This window comes from Macaca nemestrina, chromosome X (assembly GCF_043159975.1).
Source record: "Macaca nemestrina isolate mMacNem1 chromosome X, mMacNem.hap1, whole genome shotgun sequence".
Taxonomy (NCBI): Eukaryota; Metazoa; Chordata; class Mammalia; order Primates; family Cercopithecidae; genus Macaca; species Macaca nemestrina.
In genome coordinates, this window is record NC_092145.1 from 82,571,601 (window position 1) to 82,593,393 (window position 21,793).

Here is a 21,793-nt window from a genome sequence, read left to right on the forward strand (position 1 = left end):
AGGCGAGCTGGAGGGGAGCGGCGCGCGGCGGCCAGTGGGCGACCGCAGTTCCCCAAGGCCCGCCCCTGCGTGGGGCGGGGGGAGTGCGAGGCTGCGCTTAAAAGGCAAGGAATCGGCGACCGCAAGATTTTTCCTCGACAGATCCTGCTGCAGTGTGCTCCCTCCCGCTCCGCTCGCCCCTGCCCGCCCGCCCGGTCGCCGCCGCCGCCGTGTCGCCCGCATCTTCCGCCTGGCGCCTCCGGGCCCCGTGCCGCCGCCCGCCCTCTCCGGCCCCGGCGACGAGGTAACGCGCCCTGGGCCGAGCCGCCGGGCCCTCCGCCCAGAGCGCCGCCCTCCGAGCTCGCCCCGGTGGGTGTGGCCCGGCCTGTCCCGCGCCCAGCCGCCGCACTTTGGTCCCTCCCGCGCCCCGCCGCCGCATTTCGGCCTCCTCCGGCGGCCTGTAGCTCCCGTTCCTCTTTCCCCACCACGGAGCCCCAGGGCCCCTGGGCTTGTCGAGATGTCTGAGGCGGCAGGAAATCTCAACAGCCTCCGCATGGCGAATGTGGCCCTGCGCGAAGAATTAAATGCCCTTCGCGGGGAGAATGCCAATTTGGGCCTCCAGCTCGGGAGAGCCCTGGCCGAGGTTAATTCCTTGCGGGGCAATGTCTCCAGCTACATCCGTTGGCCAGTACCCATAGTGCCTGTCCTTGCGGAGGAGAACTTGGAGTTCGCGCTCAGTGAGATCGAAGCCATTCCCGGGGGAGAACTGCCCTTCTTGTGCCGGCCTCCCCCACGCGCGGAGCCCGACTGTATCTCGGATGATCTTTTGATTAACGTGATCCAGGATCGCAGCACCCCCGACGGGCCCGCTGATCCCCCTCTGCTGCCCATCCCGCCCCCGCCGGCGCTGCCTCCGCCTGCGTCAAAGGAGCCGCCCCCGCAGCCCCCTCTGCCACCGCTGGAGTGGCCTGAGATAGAGCCCTTTTCAGGCGACCCAGTCTACCTGGCTGAATTCCTGATGCAGCTAGAGACCTTCATAGCCGACCATGAGGATCATTTTCCCGGGGGCGCCGAGCGGGTGGCCTTTCTGATCTCCTTTTTCACTGGCGAAGCCAAGGACTGGGCCATCTCGGTCACCCAGGAAGGAAGCCCCTTGCATGCCAACTTCCCGCGCTTCCTGGATGAAATCCGTAAGGAATTCTGTGGCCCCATCCCCCCACGTGTGGCTAAAAAGGCCATTCGCAAGCTGAAGCAGGGCCACTGTACCCTCGGCAGCTATGCAGATGCTTTTCAGTTCCTGGCCCAATTCTTGTCTTGGGATGACTGCCACCTCCAAAACCAGTTCCTCAAAGGCCTGTCGGAATTCTTCCGCAAAGAGCTCTTATGGTCAACAGAAATGGCCGACCTAGATGAGCTGATTCTCGAATGTGTGGAGATAGAAAGAAAAGTGCGCGTTCCCAAGCCTATCCCGCTCCCTGGGGTTCGAAATATCCTCTTCCCTTTTGCTCCCAATGAGGAAGAAAGTGAAGATGAAGAGTACTACAGTGAAGATGACCAGGAGGCACGCAGGCACAGGCTTCACCCCAAAGACCAGAGGAATCGCATGAGGGCTTTTCAGCAAGAGATGAAGGAGAAGGAGGAGGAGGAGATGAAGAAGGAGGAAGAAATGAAGAAGGAAGAGGAGGAGAAGGAGGAGGAGGAAGAGGAAATGAAACAGAAAGAGGAGGAGGAGGAGATAAGGAACAAGAATGAGGAGGAAGGAGAGAGTAAGGATGAAGAAGATGAAGATGAGGATGGGGGCCAGAAACCAGAGCGGGAGCCACAGCAGGAGCCAGGGACTGAGGAGACCTATGGTGAGGTGGAGGAGGAGCCACCGAATGAGGCCCAAGATGATGATCTAGATGAGCTAATGGAGATGGAGCCGACCTTTGTTCACGCCTCATCCCAGACTTCTGGCCCCACAAATGGTTACCACGCCGAAAACTTCCTGGGTGCATCGCCTCCCATAATACAGCCTAGCAGACGGAGGAACCAGAATCGAGTCCCACTTCTGGAAGGCCTTCCAGGCACCAATTCACCATTCTACAGCTCCCCCCCACTGATTCGCCGCACAGGTCGCTTAGGGCAACGCCAAGTTCGAAGACGCCCCCCCGTGCTTTTCCGCCTCACTCCGAGACAGGGGGGCCACCGAGCTGCTCGTGGCCGAATTCGAGTGTGAGTGCTGGGGCCAGATGGCCACCCAGAACACACCCTTCTTTTGCATCCCCCACCCCTGCTATTGCTGCCATACCTGCCCCATTTGCTGACCAGGACTTCAGGGAGTTTCAGACCTGCAGAACCTGAAGAAGACCTGCAGAATTCCAGACCGTCTTGCAGCCATGACCAGAGAGTAACATGTGCTCAACCAGGGCCACCTGGGAAAGGAGGGATCAGCAATAGCTGCCCTCTTGGCATGTACTCTGCTCAGTCCTGCCACGAGCTGGAGAGCAAGTTTCTGGGCCTGTTCCCATAAATGAACTGGTCACCCTCTTGTATTTCCCCTCTGGTTGTTCCTAACCCACACCTCGCCTGCGTTTCTTCACCCTGTGTTCTACAGTTTTATTCTCTGACTGACCCACCAGGACTTCACCCAATGCCTCACTGATCTGCCCCAATGAGCAAGAGGACAGGCTACCCTGAACTCCTAAAGCCAATGAGGCCAGTTGCTAGATACAAGCAGGATGGTGAGCAGGATGGTATCCAGAAATGTCCCTAGAAGCCTACACTCGTTTCATGCCACACCTCCAGCAGAGGGCCTGGAAGAGGACCCGACATCTAGCCCAGTGAGAGTGTGCAAAGCCACATGTCAAATGGACAACTTGACCGACATTTGCCCTTGACTGACTGTGCAGGCTGGTTCCACTTACAGCACTTGAGTCTACCTTTGCATAGATTCCTGTATCAGGGCTCTTGGACTGACTTGCCACATCTGGAGCCCTTTCCTCTCACCACATTGCCCTCCTGGGCACCCCTGGTGGACAGCACCCAACATTGCAGGCTCCACCACTTTCCTTGATGTTGCCTAAAGGGTAGCCAGTTAGGGTTTGGGGGAGGAGAAGGAGGAGGAAGAGGAGGAGTAGAAAGAAGCAGCAACGATCATTCTGCCATTGTAAAGAGTGACTCTTTCCTTAGGGATGGTGGTCTTCTCCCCTTGCCAGGCCTTGGACTGCAGCCTCCAGTCAAAAGTCTTTGCAGGACACTTTCTATCCTTGGAGTTGCAGAGGAGAACTGATTGGCCATTCCTTCTGGGACAGACAGACAGAGGGCCCATGGCCTGCTCTGAGCTCCCTTCAATTTCAAGGAACCCTTAGTTCTGAGAGGAGAGAGGAAGGCTGCACCCACCATGGCCTCACAGCTGGGACCCCTTCATGTCTCTGACATGGGGGCCAACCCCTGGCCTGCTGCTGTGCTTCAGTGACACAGTAAAGCTTAAGAGGGTGGCTGCCTCCTAGGAACTCCTGGGACTTCTGGGTACAAACTCAGGTGCCCTTATAAAGAGACCCGCTGCTTGCCTTGAGTCCAGAAAGCACTGCTTCTGCAGTGAAAAACACACACTATGTCAGTTCTGGCCACAAAATGCCAGCCAAATCCACTGCTGGCCTGAACTTCCCCTGGACACTGGACTTATTGCACAGTGACTGGCAGCAGAGCAAGTGCAGCCAGGGTTTGTGGCCAAAGGAAAGAAAGCATAGTAAATTCAACCTCTGTTCCTCATGGGAGTCTGACCGATAACCTCAGGCTGACCTTAGGATCTTGGGCCTGGAGGCAAGAGGAAAGAGCTGGAGGAAGAGGAGTCGCAAAGAAACCCAGTCCTCTGACTGGTTTCTGGTGAGGTCTCTATTCATCAGTGGGAGGTAAGATGCCCTTTTCATTAGCGCTTTTGTTTCTCAGCCTGGGGATCAGTGGATTTGGGTTCCTATAACCTGTTGCTACCTTTTTAAAAGGTCCCCTCTCTCCAAAGAGAAAAGTAATACATAATCATTAAAGAAAGTCTGGAAAATAGAGAAAACTATAAGGACAACTCCCCCCTCCCCCAGACATTAAGAGTCCCACCACACAGAGGCAAGCACTATTAACACTTTGCTGCCTTCCTTTCTAGTGTGTTCTTGCTATGTCTTGTCAAACTTGAGCTCATCCTGCCAGGTCTTGATCAGCAGGATTTAAAATGGCTGCCACCTGTGCAGTCATGCATACTGAATATTCATGTAAACATTCTCCTAATTTGTTGGACCTTTCAATCGTCTGGTTTTCCCCATCCCCACCAGGGCAGGAGTAAAAAACTTTGTAAAGAAAATTTTGTCTGTTTTTCAGCTGATTTTGTCTGATTTCCTCAAGAACGTATTCCAGGAGGAGACCTGCTATTCTTCGAGGGGACCTGCTATTCTTCGAGGTGGTGGATCCTGTTTGCTGATGGTCGACACTCTGGCCCTACTACCTCATGTCCCTGTGAGGAGTGTGAAGGACGGGTGCCTTAAACCCACACTTCCAGGGGCCCTTCAGCACAGGTCCTGCCTGTTCCCATGGTGCTTCTCACCCCGAACCCTCAGAGCCACAGCCAGGGACAGAGCAGATGAGCAGTGAGCTGGTTTCCACCCTCTGGGGGCAGGAGGGGCTTGGGCTTCCCTTGGACCCTCTTCCTTCCTTTCCCAGATCTTCAATATTTGTTGTGATGTAACAGCCATAAGAGCTGTAAGAGGAACTGTGGGCTTTGGGAGCTTTCTTGGGTTGAAAGAGGGGTGGGGGGAGGGGAAGCATGCAGGGGTATGAAGGCAGCCCAAGGTCTCCCAGAGGCTCGGGAGGAAACTTGTTTGGAATACATGTGTTATTGTTGCATTACTGTGTTGTGAAGATAAGAAGCTGCTCTGTATGCTAAAGCTTTCTCTCCTCAATAAAAATATAAAGGGTGTGTAAAGATTGTGTCTCTTTGTTATTGAGCAAGCATAGATGGGTACAGAGTAGGCATCGGATGCTTCCAAGGTCCCCTGCCGGAGTCAACCTACCCTGAAGTCTTGAAATCCTTAGACAAGGAAACCAAGGGCCGGTGTGGCTCAAGGGACCTGCCTACAGTTCTGTGCATTTGTGGATGGCAGAAATTGCTGGGAGGGAAGTGGAAGCACTGGGCATCTTGAAAAGTAGCATTCGTTCTCCCAGGGACTATGGGTGGCCCAGCCCTACAGGCATGCACAGGCATGCATGGGACTTTGAGTGAAGGAAGAGAAAGAGACCAGGTGGGATGGGGAGGGCCCTTCCGCTTTTTGGCACTAGGTGGCGCTATGGGATACCAGTGAGTTAGCTGGTGAAGATGAATCACAAGTCCCCAGAGCAGTCCAGGTAAGAGGCCCTCCAAGCAAGATCTCATGGCTCCTCACAGACTGTGGGGTCACAAGAAACTGAATCCCATTCTGGGATTTGCCCAAGTTTCCCAGCATGAGTTGGACTTTTTTTTTTTTTCCCCAGAGGAAGTGGGTGGTAACATTCATTAAGCCTCTGCTACTTTTGAGTGCTATGCCAGGCACTTCACATCTGTTACCTTATTTCATTCTGATAATGATCCTGGGGGAAAGAACTAACTACCCTTACCCTCATCTTAAAGATGAGGATGCTGAGGCTGAGAGAGAAGTCACTGGCCCAAGGTTGACAGCTAGCGAGTGGCTCTGTCACAGCCCTGCAGCTGCCCATTAGCTCTGAGGACACTTAGCACCTCTCTGCCCCCACTCCGCTGGCCCTGTAGTCTAACATGGCCAGGCTGGTCTCCTAGTTCTGCCCTGTCCTACCCCCGCCCCCGCCGCCAGCTTGCAGGATTCCAGTGGGGGAAACAAACCCCACTTCAGAGGCACATTTGCTTTGTCCCTTTAACAGGAAGGGAGGGAGGGAGGAAACCATAGTGTTTCTGACCATGTGCCAGGCACTTTCACCAACATCATTTCATTTTCTCTCCACAATTCAGTGAGGCAGGTGACGCTGTCTCTAATTTTAGAGCGGAGGGACCTGAGTCTCAGAGATATTAGATCATATGGGGGACTCCAGGTCTTCGTGACTCCCAAACCCATATACACTCTTAACTCAAATACACCGTGCTTGCTGTCTCCCAGCAGAGACTCCTGACAAACTTAAAGTCTCAGCCTGTCTGGATTCTGGGTCTTTGCCAAAGCAACGAAGCATGCATCAGGTGCACTATCTCTGGAAGCTCTGGGGGAACCAGCCAGGTGGCAGTTCTGAGTATGTGGTTGACTGCCCCTTCTAGGGAGGGACAGGGTTATGGGGTCGTGGGCTTCATCAGTGAGCACTGGGACTACCCATTACTCTTCAGGGGGCCTGACAAGGTCTCCAGCACCCAGGGGACTTCTCATGACATCACAAGTAGTGATAGGTGAGCCCAGATTGTGATATGGCCAGAGAAGGTGGAAAAAAGTCAGACAGAGTCAGCCTTGCCCTAACCCTAAAGCTGGAAGCACTGTGGGAATGGGGAAAAGAACCCTGGATTCCAGTCCAGCCTTGCTGCTGACTCTATATGGGCTCTGGCATGAGTCTCATCCCCTCTCAGGCCATGGCTTCTTGATCTATCTAGTCACTGTTGAGTCCTTGGGGCCCAGCACACTACTTGGTACACAGTAGGATCTCAATCCTAGTTTGGTACGTAAATGAAGAAGTGAGTGAATAAATGGGCCACTGGATGGAGACCTAGAGGCAGCCTACTAAGGGCATCTGCAGGTGGTACGAAGCTTGGAGGACTAGAAGATCTCCTCTAAAAGGGAATGAGGGGCCGAAAAACTCTCCCTAACCTGGAAAGATGCACTGAAATAACCTTTACCAGGGGCTCATCTGAGATCCTGCAGTCAGGTTCAGAAAGCAACTGCAGAAGCCTGAGTGGGGGAAGATGTGGCTTAGAAGAAGCTTGTGAAAATGAAAATCTGAGGATGTGAATTGACAGGAGATTGGTCAGAATCACAGACTGATCTAGCTGTCAGATGCGCCAATGCTTTCCTGGGCTGCTGCAAAAGCAGTGTGGAATCCTCGAGATGGGCAGGGCCCACCTGGGGCCCTGGCTGCCCTGTGGAAGGGGACAAAGCCACACCTCACAGAAGCCCTTTGGCTTGCCAGGAGTAAGAAAACATCAGAATAAAAGGAAGGAAGGAAGGAAGGGAGGAAGGAAGGAAGGAAGGAAGGAAGGAAGGAAGGAAGGAAGGAAGGAGGGGAAGGGGGGCATTAGAGGGGTGACAAGGATGGCGAGGGTCCTAAAAACTCTCCCCTGGGCTGACCAATGGAGGAAGGCAAGGAAAATCTTGCTGCCTGTGAAACAGCTGTAACTTCCCCACATTCATTCTGCAAGTGAGGAAACCAGTCAGGCAAGTGGCTTGAGGTCCCTTGCCCCGTTTGCCGAGTTTGACTGTGAACCTCAGCAGTTTGACATCCAGAGCCCGTACTCTTAACCTCTACTCCCCACCTGTACCCATGCCGTTGGAAACAGAATCTCCAGGAATTTCTACATCTAGAAAGCTCCCTAGGCAATTCTAACATCCAACACAGCCCAGCCTAGAGCAGCACAGAGCCTTGGGAACTAACTAGCCCAGGTGACATTTAATGGCCAATTTGGTTCTGAGCCTTCCCCTAGAGCTCCCTGGAGCAAGAACCGACCCACAGATCCAGTTCTAGCACAAAGTAAGTGATCAAGAAACATAGCGTGCGCGACGATCCCTCAGCAGGTGCCATGGTCTGATGTGAGCTCGCCCCTCCTGGATACCTGCCTTAGACAGCAGGTGACACCCATTTGAGAGAGATGTGCCACAAGGTCGGTGCAGAATTCTGTCCTCGAGAAACCAGGTCCATAGGAGCCAAAGCCTGTGCCCTTGACCACCAGAACTGGCTCCTGAGGGTGGGGGTGGACTCTTCCAGGGGATAAGGAGAGGCATTAATCAGGCAAGAGACCACCCCCTTAATGGGAGGTGGGGAGTGGGCTCCACCTCCGGCCAGCACTTCCTGTATCCTGCCCAGACTAGGGAAAGCTCTGCAGGCCACTTCTCCCCAGGGACTCCAAAGACAGAAACACAAATACCAGGGCTCTCGGTTGCCCTGGTAACAGCGGGACCTACTTGGAAGAAAACAGTTTCTTAAAGGCTTAGGACGGTGGATATTTCCTTTGACAGAGAGCAGGCCCTGACCTGCTCCCTGTGTCCCCTCTCCCCTTCCTGCCTGCCACACATGGGGTAGAGCAGGGCCCCTCACCTCAGCAACTCTCCTGATGGGGGGTGGGGGTGGTGTGTTTGTGTGGGAAAGTAGGGCCAGGGCTTTTTATTCTGCTCTTACAGTGGGCTGTTCAGGTGAGAAAGAGGCTAAAATGGAAGGTGTCAGCAGGTGAACTCATGACAAAGGTCCCACAGCCTGGGGAAACCTTGCCTTGTAGGATCTCCTCACACGACCAAGCTAGAGAAGGGCAGGTGCCCCCAGTGACTGTGGTCTCCTTCACCTCTTACATCATACAGATGAGGCCTGTTGGCTATGAGGCTTGCCGGAAAGAGTGTCCTCAAATTCATGACCTCTCCACCCACAGTTCAGCCCCTCCTCCTCTCTCACCTGGGCTACTGAAGCAGGCTCTAGTCTCTGCCTGTTCTAATAGGTCTACCTTCAACATGCCTGGGGGTGGGGGCCATGGGCCTTTGAATTCACACACCTGGCCTTGCTGCTCCTGTACAAAACCCCTCAATGGCTCTCTTTCCTCGTGGGAAGAGTTGTAGACCTAATTTTGGCATTTTCTTTCCTATCTGCTCATTAATTATCTATGCCATCTAATCTGCCTATGCTATCCTTCTTTCCTCTTCTACTCAGCCCAAATTCCAGACATCTTGAATTCCTTCCTGCTTCTCTGTACCTACCAGGCCCTTGCATGCCTCTGGGCCTTTGCACACTCCATTCCCTCTCCCTTAAAAATTCATGAACACTCCTGGCCTCACTCCAACTGGCAATCAATCTTCTCCTCAGTTCCAAGACCACTTCCTCCACGAAACTGCCTCCACTCCCCAGACAAGCCCCTGCCCTTCTGGGTTTCCCCTCAGGCCCTCTAATCCCTACCCCACTGGACTGTGAGGCTTGAGATCCACTTGGGAGCAGAGGCTGTCCATGACTCTAAAGTGAGTTTGTTACTGCAAGACTGTGGTTCAGTGGGAGAACATGGACTTGTCCTCTTTGCAGATGAAGGCTGCATTGGCAATGGCCTTTGGAAGGAGGACTGGCCCCCTGAGACCTGGCTGAGGGCTGCTGGTATGCACGTGGAGCTGGGAGCCCCCCAGATAAGGTTGGAGGTGTGGACAGTAGGGACAAGTGGGGGAAACAAAGCAGGAGCTTGCAGAGCTGCTTGTTCTTTCCCAGCGAGCACCCCATTGATGGCTTCCATTTCTCTGAGGGCCATCACCTCGTCTCAGTAGTGTGCTAAAGAGTGACCTCTACTGGGCTTGAGAGTCACATAGACCTGGCTTTGAACCCTGGCTCTGCCACTCCCTTTCTGTGTTCCCTTGACTTGGTCATTTCACTTCTCCTAAGCCCCAGTTTCCTTTTTCTGAAAATTGAGATAATAATAGCATATATTAATGAGATGATTGATATAAACCAGCAATAACAACAAAAATAACTAATAGTGCTTACCATGTATTGGGCATTAAGTGGTTTACATTTCTTAACCCATTGAATCATCACAACCCTATACGGTAGGTAGTGTCATTATTCCCCCTTTTGCAGATTAAGAAACTAGGCACAGAAAGTTTTTCCTGTCCAGTGTCACAGCCCTAACATGCAAGTGCTTTTGACCCCTCCAGTAAGATAGGCAAAGTTCTGTGGATCAGAAGTGAGGCCCATGGAGCAGGAGAGTTCCAAGATCCAGGACAGGGTCTTGGTCTTTTTTAGATCATGGACCTTTTTGACAGTTTGGTGAAACCTCCGGATCCCTTCTCAGAATAATGTTTTCACGTGCATAAAATAAAATACATAGAATCACAAAGGCAAAAATTCATACCGAAATGGTTAGAAAAATATTTTTAAATTTTGTGATCTAGTTATGTTACTACTTTCATAATGCATTTAATCATAATATTTAGTGGCAATTCTATAGATTAGAAATGTTGAAGTGGTGATGAACACAAATGATTTTTTGAGATACTTACAACTGTAATGTGATATGAAAATATTTGTGATTTCTGTTGGTGATAAAGTCACAGATACCGCTAATACTACTGTGGTTTGTCACCTACATTCCTAATTTGAGAAAATGCTAAATTGTTGTTTGAGGTTCGTGGAGAAAAGATCAAATAATCTTCCCATCCAAGTTTGTAGACCCTCTAAATTCTCTCCACATACCCCTTGGAGGTCCATGGAGCTCGAGTTAAGAAGCCCTGACCTAGGGTGTCAGAGAAAAGACAATGGCAGCGCTGTCAGCTATGGGGACAAGCTGGGGGCTGGCAGAAAGACAAGTGTGTGGTTCCTTTTTCAAGAACTGTTTACAGAAATTGTGAAGTCTGGCAGCTCCCTCTTCCTCTTGGTCCTGAGTCAGCAGCCCAGGGTGGGGCTGAGGCAGTCACACTTGGTTTGAGTTTCAAGCTCACCACATACTCATCCCAAAGAGTTGATTTGTTGCCATTTCCTTACCATGGAAATGTTGGTGGGCTTTGCTCTATTTTAAAATGGGGACCTGCTTGCACATACAGATTTTTCATTAGTCTGGAAATAATCTTTAAGTGGACATGTGGCTGAGACATCTTCCGAACTAATGAATGCTTCCACACTAGCACCCTAGCCAGGCTTAGGGCTTGCAGAGGGAAGGGGAAAGGTGACCAACTGGGCCAGGGACCCCCAAACACTAGCCAGAATCAGCACTTGCACAAATCCCCAATGCTTTTTCCTGACTTCCTGACTTTACCATCTGTTGGCTGAGTCCCTGCCAAATAGGGAAGCACAGTCCTGGGTGCCGTGACCAAGGAGACATATGGTCCGAACAGGAGCAGGCCTCTGCTTTTCTAACTTGCCTCTGTTCCCATTCAAGACCCAAAGCGAGTGGCACTCATGAAAAGCAGGCCCCAGGCGTATCCACAATGCCTTGCGTGAGGGTCCCAGCTAGCCAGGGCCTGCTGCCTTCTGCTCTTCCCCAGGCCCTCATATTTAGTCAGAAATGAGCAACACTTGGCTGATGGCCATATACTAAAAGGGCTGCAGCTTAATTTCCACAGTGAGAGGGTAGAATTTTGACAGCCTTATGCACCATAGCCACTGGCTAATAAAGAAGCTGGTTCAGAATGAATCTGCCTCAGTTAGCTGAGGAGACATAACAATTTGCTTTGGAGGTTCAGGCTGAGAGCTCCACATGCAGGAGTGTAGAAAAGACTCATTTTCTTGACTGTAAAAGACATATATGTATGTTCTTAGGTTGGCCAAGGCTCTCAAATATAGGCAGAAGGAGGTGGAAGGCCAAACGGGAATTCAAAAGAAATTCGGTTAGCTAGATTGACCAAGAATCAAAGAGAGAAGACCCCAATTACAAAAATCATAAGTAAATGAAGGGACATTATAATTACCTTTACAGAAACAAAATGGATTGTAAAGGAATACTATGAACAACTGTATGACACTAAATTAGACAACTTAAATGAAATGCTTAAATTCCTAGAAAGACACAAACTATTGAAGATGACTGGACAAGAAATCAAAACCCCAAATAAACAAATAACAAGCAAAGAGATTGAATTAGTAGTAATCAAAAGTGCTGACAAAGAAAAGCCCAGACATAAATGACTTCATTGGTGAATTCTTCCAAACATTTAAAGAAGAATTAATGTCAATTCTTCACAAACTATATAGGGGAGGTAGTACTTCTCAACTCATTCTCTGAGGCCTGGATTACCCTGATACCCAAGCTGACAAAAACATCACAAAAAAACTACAGACCAATATCTCTTATGAGTATAGATGCAAAAACCCCCAACAAAATATTAACAAACCAAATCCAGCAACATATAAAAAGGATCATACACGATGACCAAGTGGGATTTATCCTGGGAATGCAAGATTGTGTTAACATTTGAAAATCAATTAATGTAATACACCATATTGATAGACTAAAAATGATTTGATAAAATCCAACACTCTTTCATGATAAAAACTCTCAACAAACTAGGAATAAAAGGAAACTTCCGTCACCTGACAAAGGGCATCTATAAAAAACCAACAATAACATCACAGTTAAAGGTGAAATACTGGATGCTTTTCCCCTAAGATCAGGAACAAGACAAGAGTATCCACTTTCCCTACTTCTGTCCAACATTGTACTGGAGGTTCTAGCTAGAGCAATCAGACAAGAAAGAGAAATAAAAGGCATATGGATTAGAAGGGAGAAGTAACCTATATTTGCAGAGATGACATAATCTTGTACATAGAAAATCCTAAGGAATTCACTAAAAAACTATTAGAACTAATAATTGTGTTCAACATGGTTGCAGGGCCATGAAATCAATTTAAAAATTGTATTTCTATATGCTTGCAATGAACAACCTGCAATGAAATTAAGAAAACAATTCCATTTACAGTATCATCAAAAGAATAAAACACATAACAATAAATTTAACAAACGTGGCGTGAAACTTGTATGCTAAAAACCAAGAAACATGATAAAAAATTAAAGGTAGAAACAAACGGAAAGACATGTTCATGGATCAAAATACTTAATATTGTTAAGATGGCAATATTCCTCAAATTGATCTACAGATTCAATGCAATCCCTATCAAAATTCCACTTTATTTGTAGAAATTGACCACCTGATCCTAAAATCCATATGGAAATTAAGGGGACCCAGAACAGTCAAAGCAATGTTTAAAAAGAACAGAGTTGGAGGACTCACACTTCCCAATGTCAAACTTTATACAAAGCTATAGTAATCAAAATAGTGTGTTGCTAACATAAGGATACACATATAGATCAGTGGAAAGAAACTGAGAGTCCTGAAATAAATCCATACATCTATGGCTGATTGATTTTTGGCGAGGGTGCCAATTCCATTCAATGACGAAAAGAATAGTCTTTTCAGTAAGTGGCGCTAGGACAACTGAATATCCAAATGCCAAAGAATGAAGTTGGAATTCATTCTCATATATATACAAAATTAAACTCAAAATGGGTCAAAGACCCACACGTAATGACTAAAACTATAAAACGTAGAAGGAAACACAGGTATAAATCTTTAAGGCCTTAGATTAGGCAGTGGTTTCTTAGATATGACATTAGTAGTGCAAGTAACAAAAGAGAAAAACAGAAATTTGACTTCATCAAAATTAAAAACCTTTGTGTCACAAATAATACCTTCAAGAAAGTGTAAAGAAACCAGGCACGGTGGCTCATGCCTGTAATCCTAACACTTTGGGAGGCTGATGTGGGAGGATCATTCGAGGCCAGGAATCTGAAACCAGCCTGATCAACATAGCAAGACCCTGTCTCTACAAGAGGAAGACAAAATTAGCTGGGCATGGTGATGTGAACCTGTAGTACCAGCTACTTGGGAGGCTGAGGTAGAGAATTGCTTGAGCCCAGGAGTTCGAGGCTGTGGTGAGCCATGATGGTCCCACTACACTCCAGCCTGGGTGACAGAGACTATCTCAAGAAAAAAGCGAAAAGGCAGCCTACAAAATAAGAGAAAATATTTGCACATCATATGTTTGATAAGAGACTTGTGTCCGAACATATAAAAATATCTTACAAATCAATAATAGAAAGACAAATAATCCAAATCAAAATGGGCAAAGGATCTGAACAGACATTTCTCAAAAGATAGTACTATATAATCTTTTGATTATGTGGTAATGGCCAACAAACACATGAAATGATGCTCGACATCATTAGTTATTAGTTATTAGGGAAATGCTGATAAAAACCACAATGAGATCCCACTTCACACCCACTAGGATGGCTATAATAAAAAAGTCAAACAAATGTTGGTGTGGATGTGGAGGAAGTGGTACCCTTGTGTTAATACATTGCTGGTGGGAATGTAATGTGATGGAAAACAGTCTGGCAGTTCCTCAAAATGTTAAACACAGAGTTACCATTTGGCCCAGCACTTCCACTCCTAGGTATGTACCCGAGAAAATTGGAAACCTATGTCCACACAAAAACTTGAACATGAATGTTCATAGCTGCATTATTCACCATACCCAACAAGTGGAAGCAATCAAAATGTCCATCAACCAGTGAATGGAAAATTAAATAAATAAATAAATAAAAATGTGGTCTATCCATACAATGGAATTATCCAGTCACAGAAAGGAATGAAGTACTGATGCATGCTATAACATGGATGGACCTTGAAACATCATGTTATGTGAAAGAAGCCAGTCACAAAAGGCCACATAGTCAGTGATTTGATCCTATGGCATGTCCAGAATAGGCAGATCCATTAAGACACAAAGTCGATTAGTGGTTGCCTAGGGCTGGGGAGGGGATTGAGGGGAAATGGGGAGTGACTGATAATGGGTAGAGTTTCTCTCTGGGATGAAAAAACGTTCTAAAATGGATTGTGGTGATGGTTGTGCAACTCTGAATACATTAAAACCCAGTGAATTGTATGCTTCAAATGGGTGAATTGTGTGGTTTGCACATGTTTTTCTTTTAATAAAGTTGTTATCAGAAAAGAACCTTGGTAAGTCAGAAACATACCACAATATCACACTCAAGCATCAAAAGAATGGCCACAAAATGTGATCAAGGCAGCTGTGATAAACTGCAGAAATTCTAGTGCATCATACTAGATCCTATAGTGACTATGTATCAACAGATATACTACCATTTAAAAGTAAACTGGTTACTGGGATGCAAAGATATATACTATAGAGACAAGCCCCGTACTCAGACCTCAGTAAACTCTTACTAGTGTCTTTGTTCTAGTTTAAAGGGGAAAATGGGGCTGAGAGTAGCATGCATAGTTGGAGTTTCAAGCTCACCACATGCCCACCCCAATCATTTGACCTGAATCTTGATCTTGAAATCAGCTTTCCTGGCCCTATGCTGGGATTTCACAGCCCAATCTGTAGGACCCTGGTACCTATAGATATGTAGGTGGCAAAATGGAGATAAAAACTCACTGACTAGTTGTACTTATCCTTTATAGATGGAGATTTAGTTGGCGCTCTCAAAAGTGGTCAGACTTTCCCACAACAGCTAGCCAAGTCTCTCAGCTTCCAAGACCACCCTCGTTCTCAGCTGGACTCTTTCTCCCTCCCTGAGGATGAATCCATTACCCAGACCCCGTGAGTACCCCCTAGCTGTCCTCACTGTGGCCAACCATCCTTGCTACTGTTATTAAGCATCCTCAGGTGGACCACACTCTTGCTCACGTCTCCTCCCTTCTAACCTTGAGGAATCTTGAGCTTCATTTTGCTCCAGTATAACCTGATGAGCCCAGAACCATGCCCTTGCCCCTGAGTGGAGTGGGGACCCACGGATGCAGTCTTTTATCATGAGTCCTCTATAGTAGTCTCTACTTCAACTCTGTCCATTGCTTATCTGGTGATTCAATATGTTATTCTTGTCCATCTGAATTTATTTAATATTTGGACCTCAAAGATCTATTATGTTTAACCACATTTCAAAAGCTTGTGATTAAAGAAACCATCCATAATTTCACCTTGTCCATGTGCATCAGTATTTTTACATAAGTACAATTGCAGTAAAGGTACAATTTTGTGCCATTTTTTTTTTTTACTTATTAAATCACAGGAAACTTTATGATCCAGTTAGAATTACTGTCATACTGAGGGAGCAGACAGAAGTCCCATGCTCCATTATTTCCAACGATAACAGTTGTTAACATTTATATATATATAGCCCTTACTACAGGCATTGCTCTAGGCACTTGACAGATTTAATCTTCATGACAGCCCTATGAAGCAGGTACTATTATTTTCCTCATTTCACAGATGAAGAAATTGAGACACTGAGAGGTTAGATGGCTTGCCTGATATCACAGCTACTATAACCCAGGCTGCCTGGTACTAGAGTTTGCACTCATAACTCCTTTAGGGGGTCTTGAGCTTGAGTGCATGCATCAGAATTCTTTGGAGAGCCTGATAAAACAGGAATTGCTGCGCCCCACTCCTAGACATTCAAATTGAGCAGGTCTGGGGAGGGCCCAGGAATTTGCGTTTCTAACAAGTTCCCAAGGGATGCTGCTGGTGCAAAGATCACATTTTGAGAATCACTGCCCTACACTACACTAGTGGTTCACATGTTAGAGATACCTGGAACCCAACACCAGCCCTTACAGTGGCCAGGAAGGGAGCATTCCTTGTCATCTGCCTTCTTATTTCCTTCTGTCACCCTTCCCCCAAGAATGGCAGGACGTCCACTGAGCAGTTGCATATCACAAGGGGGTTGTCTTATCCATGCCAGCCCCAGACTCAATTAGCTAAATGCAATCCCATCCATTAAAAGGCCTGATAAATCAGCCCCTGGCTGTCAGGCTGCCCCGGCCACTGCTGAATTAATGCCTGTGCTGTCACTTGCCTGGCGCCTGTAGCCAATTGATCTCATAGGTTAATAAGATTAACTCAGGATTAACTCAGTCAGTCTGCCTGCAGCCTCTCACGCCCCCCGCCCCCCCAAACTTGGGGAGGTTCAGGATTGTCCTTGGTGGGAGGAAGCTCTGCCTTCCTCCAAACACAGCAGCTTTTCAGGATAGTAAGGGGCCCTTTAGGTTGCACCAACTGAGTCAAATTTGACTTTGTAATCTGCAGGATTGGGACTAGCTCATCTGAAAATTGATTGCTGGACATGGAGAACAAACTGGTTCAGTGTTAACGAGGAGGAACGGATTTATCCATCTGACCACAACCCAAATTGCTTGAAAGTTTGGGCAGCTGTGTTAACAGGGAAAGAAGTTGGGGCATGGAGTTGGACAGACCTGGCTTTGAGACTGCCTCATCACAACCTCGCTGTGTGTTCCCTCTGAATTTAGCTTTCTATATCGACAAAAGGAGGCCAATAATACTTCCACCCTGTCTGCATTCCAGAGCAATTAAAGAATCATAAATTGGCCTATCGCTTCTTCAAAGGTCACTGCCTGAGAAGACAAATCAGGAATGGAGATCAGAGCTCAGAATGGAAGATGAAGCCAGGTTTCTGAGTTCAAAGATGAGTTCTTCCTCTTCCCAAATTCCCCTCGTATCTGCCTATTGACTTGCCTTTATGGAGGTCACCTCTGCCAAACAGTCCTCTTATAGTGGACACTGTGATGTGCTGCCAAGGTTCCACCTCAGGGATAAATGACTTATTCTCTTAAATGTTGGCCGAGCTGCCAGAAGGCATTTTGTTGTTAGCCCTCTTTGGGGATTACCTTGTCCAATGTCACATCTTGCCAAGGTGGCTCCCTCACCTCAACTCAGGGCAGCTCTGTGGGGCTTTCTCAGCTCCAGAGCTTCCCCTTTGGATTGACTGTGACCTTTGTTGCAGTTTACGTTACCCCCTCTGCATAATCCTGCCTCCTCACCCACTTTCCACAGTTGTGGATCCCAAGAGCCTCCCTAACAAACTTCCTGCACACTAATCTCTGCCTCAGGGTCGGCTTCCTGGGGCTTCCAACCTCCTCTGGCAGGAAGGGCCCTTTGCAGTTTGAGAGGCGCATTGACACATGCTGTCCTGTGGGCTGGGGCATGGCTCAGAAGCCTGCTCCAGACAGGAGGCTGCTGCTACCCTTCCCACTCCCTTTGCTTGCTAATGGCTTCTAGGCAATTCCCTCTTTTAAAAATTGTCATGCTTTTCTGTTATGCTTTTCTTTTTTGTTCTTATCACAAAAGTGAAACATGCTTATCATAGTTAAAAATCAGAACATACAAACAAACAGAAAGAGGAAAAGAACATTCATAATCCTATACACCAGAGGCAACCATTGCTGATACCTTGGGTATATCTTTCCAGAAATTTTCCTATGCCAAACAAAGATGGAATCATACTGTAAACACTGTTTTGTGGTTTACTTCAACTCTCTCTCATTACCACAATAACTATTTTCTGCTAGCCATGTTCAGCCTCCCTATGAGAACGGGAAAGTGAAGACTCAGAAGCCTGTAATCCCAGATACTTTGGAGGCTGAGGCAGGAGAGTCGCTTGAACCCAGGAGGTGGAGGTTGCAGTAAGCCAAGATCCCGCCATTGCACTCCAGCCTGGGTGACAGAATGAGACTGCGCCCCAAAGGAAAAAAAAGGAATGAAGTTCTGATCCAGGCTACAACATGGATGAACCTTGTAAACATTACACTAAGTGAAAGAAGCCAGTAACAAAAGGCCACACATAATATGACTCCATTTCTGTGATATATCCAGATTAGGCAAATCCATCGAAACAGAAAGTTGATTAGTGGTTACTAGTGGCTGGGGAGAGGTAGGGGTTGGCAAAAGTGGAAAGTGACTGCTAATGGGAAAGAGGTCTCCTTTTTGGCATAATAAAAATGTTCTGGAATTAAATGGTGATGCTTGTGCATATCTGGGAACATTCTAAGAGTCACTGAATTGTATGCTTTAAATGGGTGAATTGCATGGTATGTGAGTTACATCTCAAGAAAGCTATTAGTAAAGAAAGAAGTAAGTCACATCTCGTTGCTCCCCAGCACATCTTCCCATAGATTCTCATCACACAGGACTAAAATGCAAAGTCCTTACCATGATCTATAAGGCTTGAATGATCTGGCCTCTGCCCCTCCCTGCTTGCTGGCTCTTTTCTTATCACAGGGGCCTTCTTGCTGCTCCTCAAACATGCCAGGTCCATTCCTACTTCAAGACCTTTGAACTGGCTGTTCCCTCTGCCTGGAACACTCTTTTCCCTGATTTTCACATGGCTTGCTTCCTTCCTTCATTTGGGTCTCTGCTCAAATATCACCTCTTCAGATAGACCTCTGATCTTGCTATGGTGTCGTGATCCTAGTCACCCTAGCCACATCACTCTGCTTGCTTTTCTTCATAGCACTTGCCACTACTTGAAGCTTTTCTTGGTAAGTGGTTTCATTGATGACTGTCTGTTTGCCCTATCCTGGACTGTAAGCTCCCTGAGGTCAAGGACCTTGTCTGTCTTGGTCACCAGCATATCCACAGTGCTTGGCACATGGCAAGTGGTCATTAAATGCATGTTGAATGAATAAATGAGTGAATCTCACTTCAGCCAACTGTCTTTGCAAGTATCCACTCCTGCTTCTGAGGAGGACTGAGTGTGAGTATGTCAAGGGGTTGTGTAGCCCCTACCTGCTGCTAAAATGCTACTACGGAACTGCTGCTGCTGCTGCTGCTGCTGCTGCTGCTGCTGCTGCTACGGCTGCAATTCTTTAATTTACCTTATACTTACTTACTGTGGGACTTTGGACAAGTCTCTTCACTGAGCTAAGACTCGGTCTGTATTTGCAAAACTGAGATAATAATAATGTCTCACAGGGTTGCTATGAGTGTGTCCAGTACTTCTTAGCTCAGTGCCTGGCTCACAGTAAAGACACAATAAAGAGTAGCTATTGTTGTTATTTAAGCCTCCCACCTTTCCTTAATTCCAGGAATTTGGGACACTCTTTTTGCAGCAGAGTGGAGGACTACTTGTACACCCAGACAGTGCTGGACCTGTGGTCTGGACATCCTCCGCCCAGTTAGCTATCTTTCCCACATGATCCTTTATGGCCTCAGCCTGCACAACCGCAGGCTCGGCCCCTGAGAGCAGCCCCCAGACACCCTGCACAAGTCCACCCAGGTAAGGTGGCTGGATGCTCAACTGGCCTTCATCCTCCTTTTCCCGGCAGAGTCGGGGGCAGGGAGATGTACTCACAAACTGTTTTCCACTATTCTGAAAATTCTCGGTCCCAAAACATTGCACATAACCTCCATGGCCAAGTTACTTTCCTAATTCCGGTTGCCATAACAACACGATTTAATGAAGGAGCAATTTTTTTTTTCTTAAAATAATTCAACCCGTTTCCATATCAACAGGGGTTTATTTTGGTTCCACATGCAGCAAGGGCTTGGTAGCCAGCACCTGACAGCACCTTCTGCACTTTGGGAGGAACTCGGATTTCCAGGGGGCAATTTGAGATGTGGGACAGGGACTGTGGTGGCCATGTGTGCTGAGGAAGCCATGGCCTCAGTAAAGAGAGCAATCAACAGTGTGGGCACCTCAGAAGTTCCTCCTTGGGTTTTTTTTTTTTTTTTTTTTTGTGGGAGGATGGAAGAAACAGGGAGGGGACAAGCCGTTCAGCATCCTGTCCAAAGTCTAGGGCCTACAGAAACCAACTCCCTGTTGCTGGGCCTCCCTCACAAGACCATAGGCCAGGAGGAGAGTCCCAGGGCTGGGGTTGGGCCTCTTTGTTGGAAAGCTTGCTGGAGGGGGTCACGGCAGGGGACAGGGCTGCACAACATGCATAGTAAATGATTCTATCTGTGCCTAAGCTGGCTGTATGTGACTAGATTCCTTCATAAATTTACTCATTCAAGAAACATGACTGAGTACTTACTAGGTGGCTGGTACTGTGCAGGGGGCCTTGAGGACACAACGAAATACAGTCCCTGTCCTTAGGGAGCTCCCAGTCTGGTGATGAGGAGGTCATTCTCAGAGGCTGTCCTCTAGGCCAGTGCTTCTCAAACTTTTTGTGCATATGAATCACCAGATCCCCTGGGGATGCTGTTAAAACGTGGGTTCTGGCGCAGTAGGTGGAGTGGGGGTGTGTGTGCTGAGATTCTGTATTCTTAACACTCTCGTAGGTGCTGTTGCTGCTGCTGCTGCTGGTCTTCATACCTCACTTTAAGTAGCAAGGATCTAGGCAACTAAGAAGTTGGTGGAGAAAACACGGGACCAGAGGAAAGCACTTCACCCCTCTGTTCCCGGCATCCTTGCGGGGATGCTCCGTCCTGTGGGTTCTGGCTGCATCTCCTACCGGAATGGGGTGACTTTCTCATTGAGCAGAGAACTCTGCTTTGCTTTCTGAAGAACTTCTCTAATTCTGTGGAGTTTTTAATAAATAAGAATGAAAAGGTGGAACCACCAGGGTGTTTAACAACCCCAGCTGAGAGGCCACCAGAATTGCTTCAATTCCTTTCTAGGGAAGTCTAAGTCAGCCATGTAAAGCAGCACACGGAAGGACAGAGCCCCGGCCTTTCTCAACGAAGACCCTGCCTTGGCCGGGCGAGGTGGCTCACGCCTGTAATCCCAGCACTTTGGGAAGCTGAGGTGGGCGGATTACGAGGTCAGGAGTTCAAGACTAGCCTGGTCAACATAGTGAAAACCCGTCTCTACTAAAAATACAAAAATTAGCTGGGCATGGTGGTGCGTGCCTGTAATCCCAGCTACTTGGGAGTCTGAGGCAGGAGAATGGCTTGAACCTGGGAGGTGGAGGTTGCAGTGAGCCGAGATTGTGCCATTGCACTCCATCCCGGGCAACAGTGCGAGACTCTGTCTCCAAAAAAAAAAAAAAAAAAACCCTGCCTGAATGCGCACTTAGGAGCAATGTGTTTAGGGGGGCCAGCATAAGTCAGGAGTCAAGTTCCAGTTCCAGCTCTGTTTCTTCCTAAGCCCTGTGACCTTGGGCAAGTCAAGTCACCTCCCAGTGCTTCATCTATAAAATGGGAATAACAATCTCACTAATTCACATGGTTGTTTTGAAGATTAAACGAATTAATGTTTGTAAAGTGCCTGACACACAGCAGGTACCAAAATAGCTCATTCATTCAACAAATACTTAGAGAGCCCTTTCTGTGTACTGGGCCCATTAGCTTGGGGAATACAACAGTG

General features: G+C 47.9%; 2 protein-coding genes across 9 annotated transcripts in view; one reads left to right on the forward strand and one right to left on the reverse strand.

Moving 5' to 3' along the window:
- The window catches only part of LOC105464734 (NHS like 2), a 237,247-nt gene that overhangs the window by 21,501 nt on the left and 193,953 nt on the right, over positions 1–21,793 (reverse strand). The gene's annotated exons all lie outside the window — the stretch shown is intronic.
- RTL5 (retrotransposon Gag like 5) lies at positions 27–4,945 on the forward strand. The gene is made up of 2 exons (XM_011712758.3): positions 27–3,872; positions 4,330–4,945. Exon 1 carries the CDS (start codon positions 497–499, stop codon positions 2,195–2,197), a length of 1,701 nt encoding a protein of 566 aa, XP_011711060.2. The 5' UTR covers positions 27–496; the 3' UTR covers positions 2,198–3,872; positions 4,330–4,945.

Bases quoted from the DNA above. Each gene is read 5' to 3' on its own strand.
- RTL5 (XM_011712758.3), top strand. From the start codon at position 497: ATGTCTGAGGCGGCAGGAAATCTCAACAGCCTCCGCATGGCGAATGTG.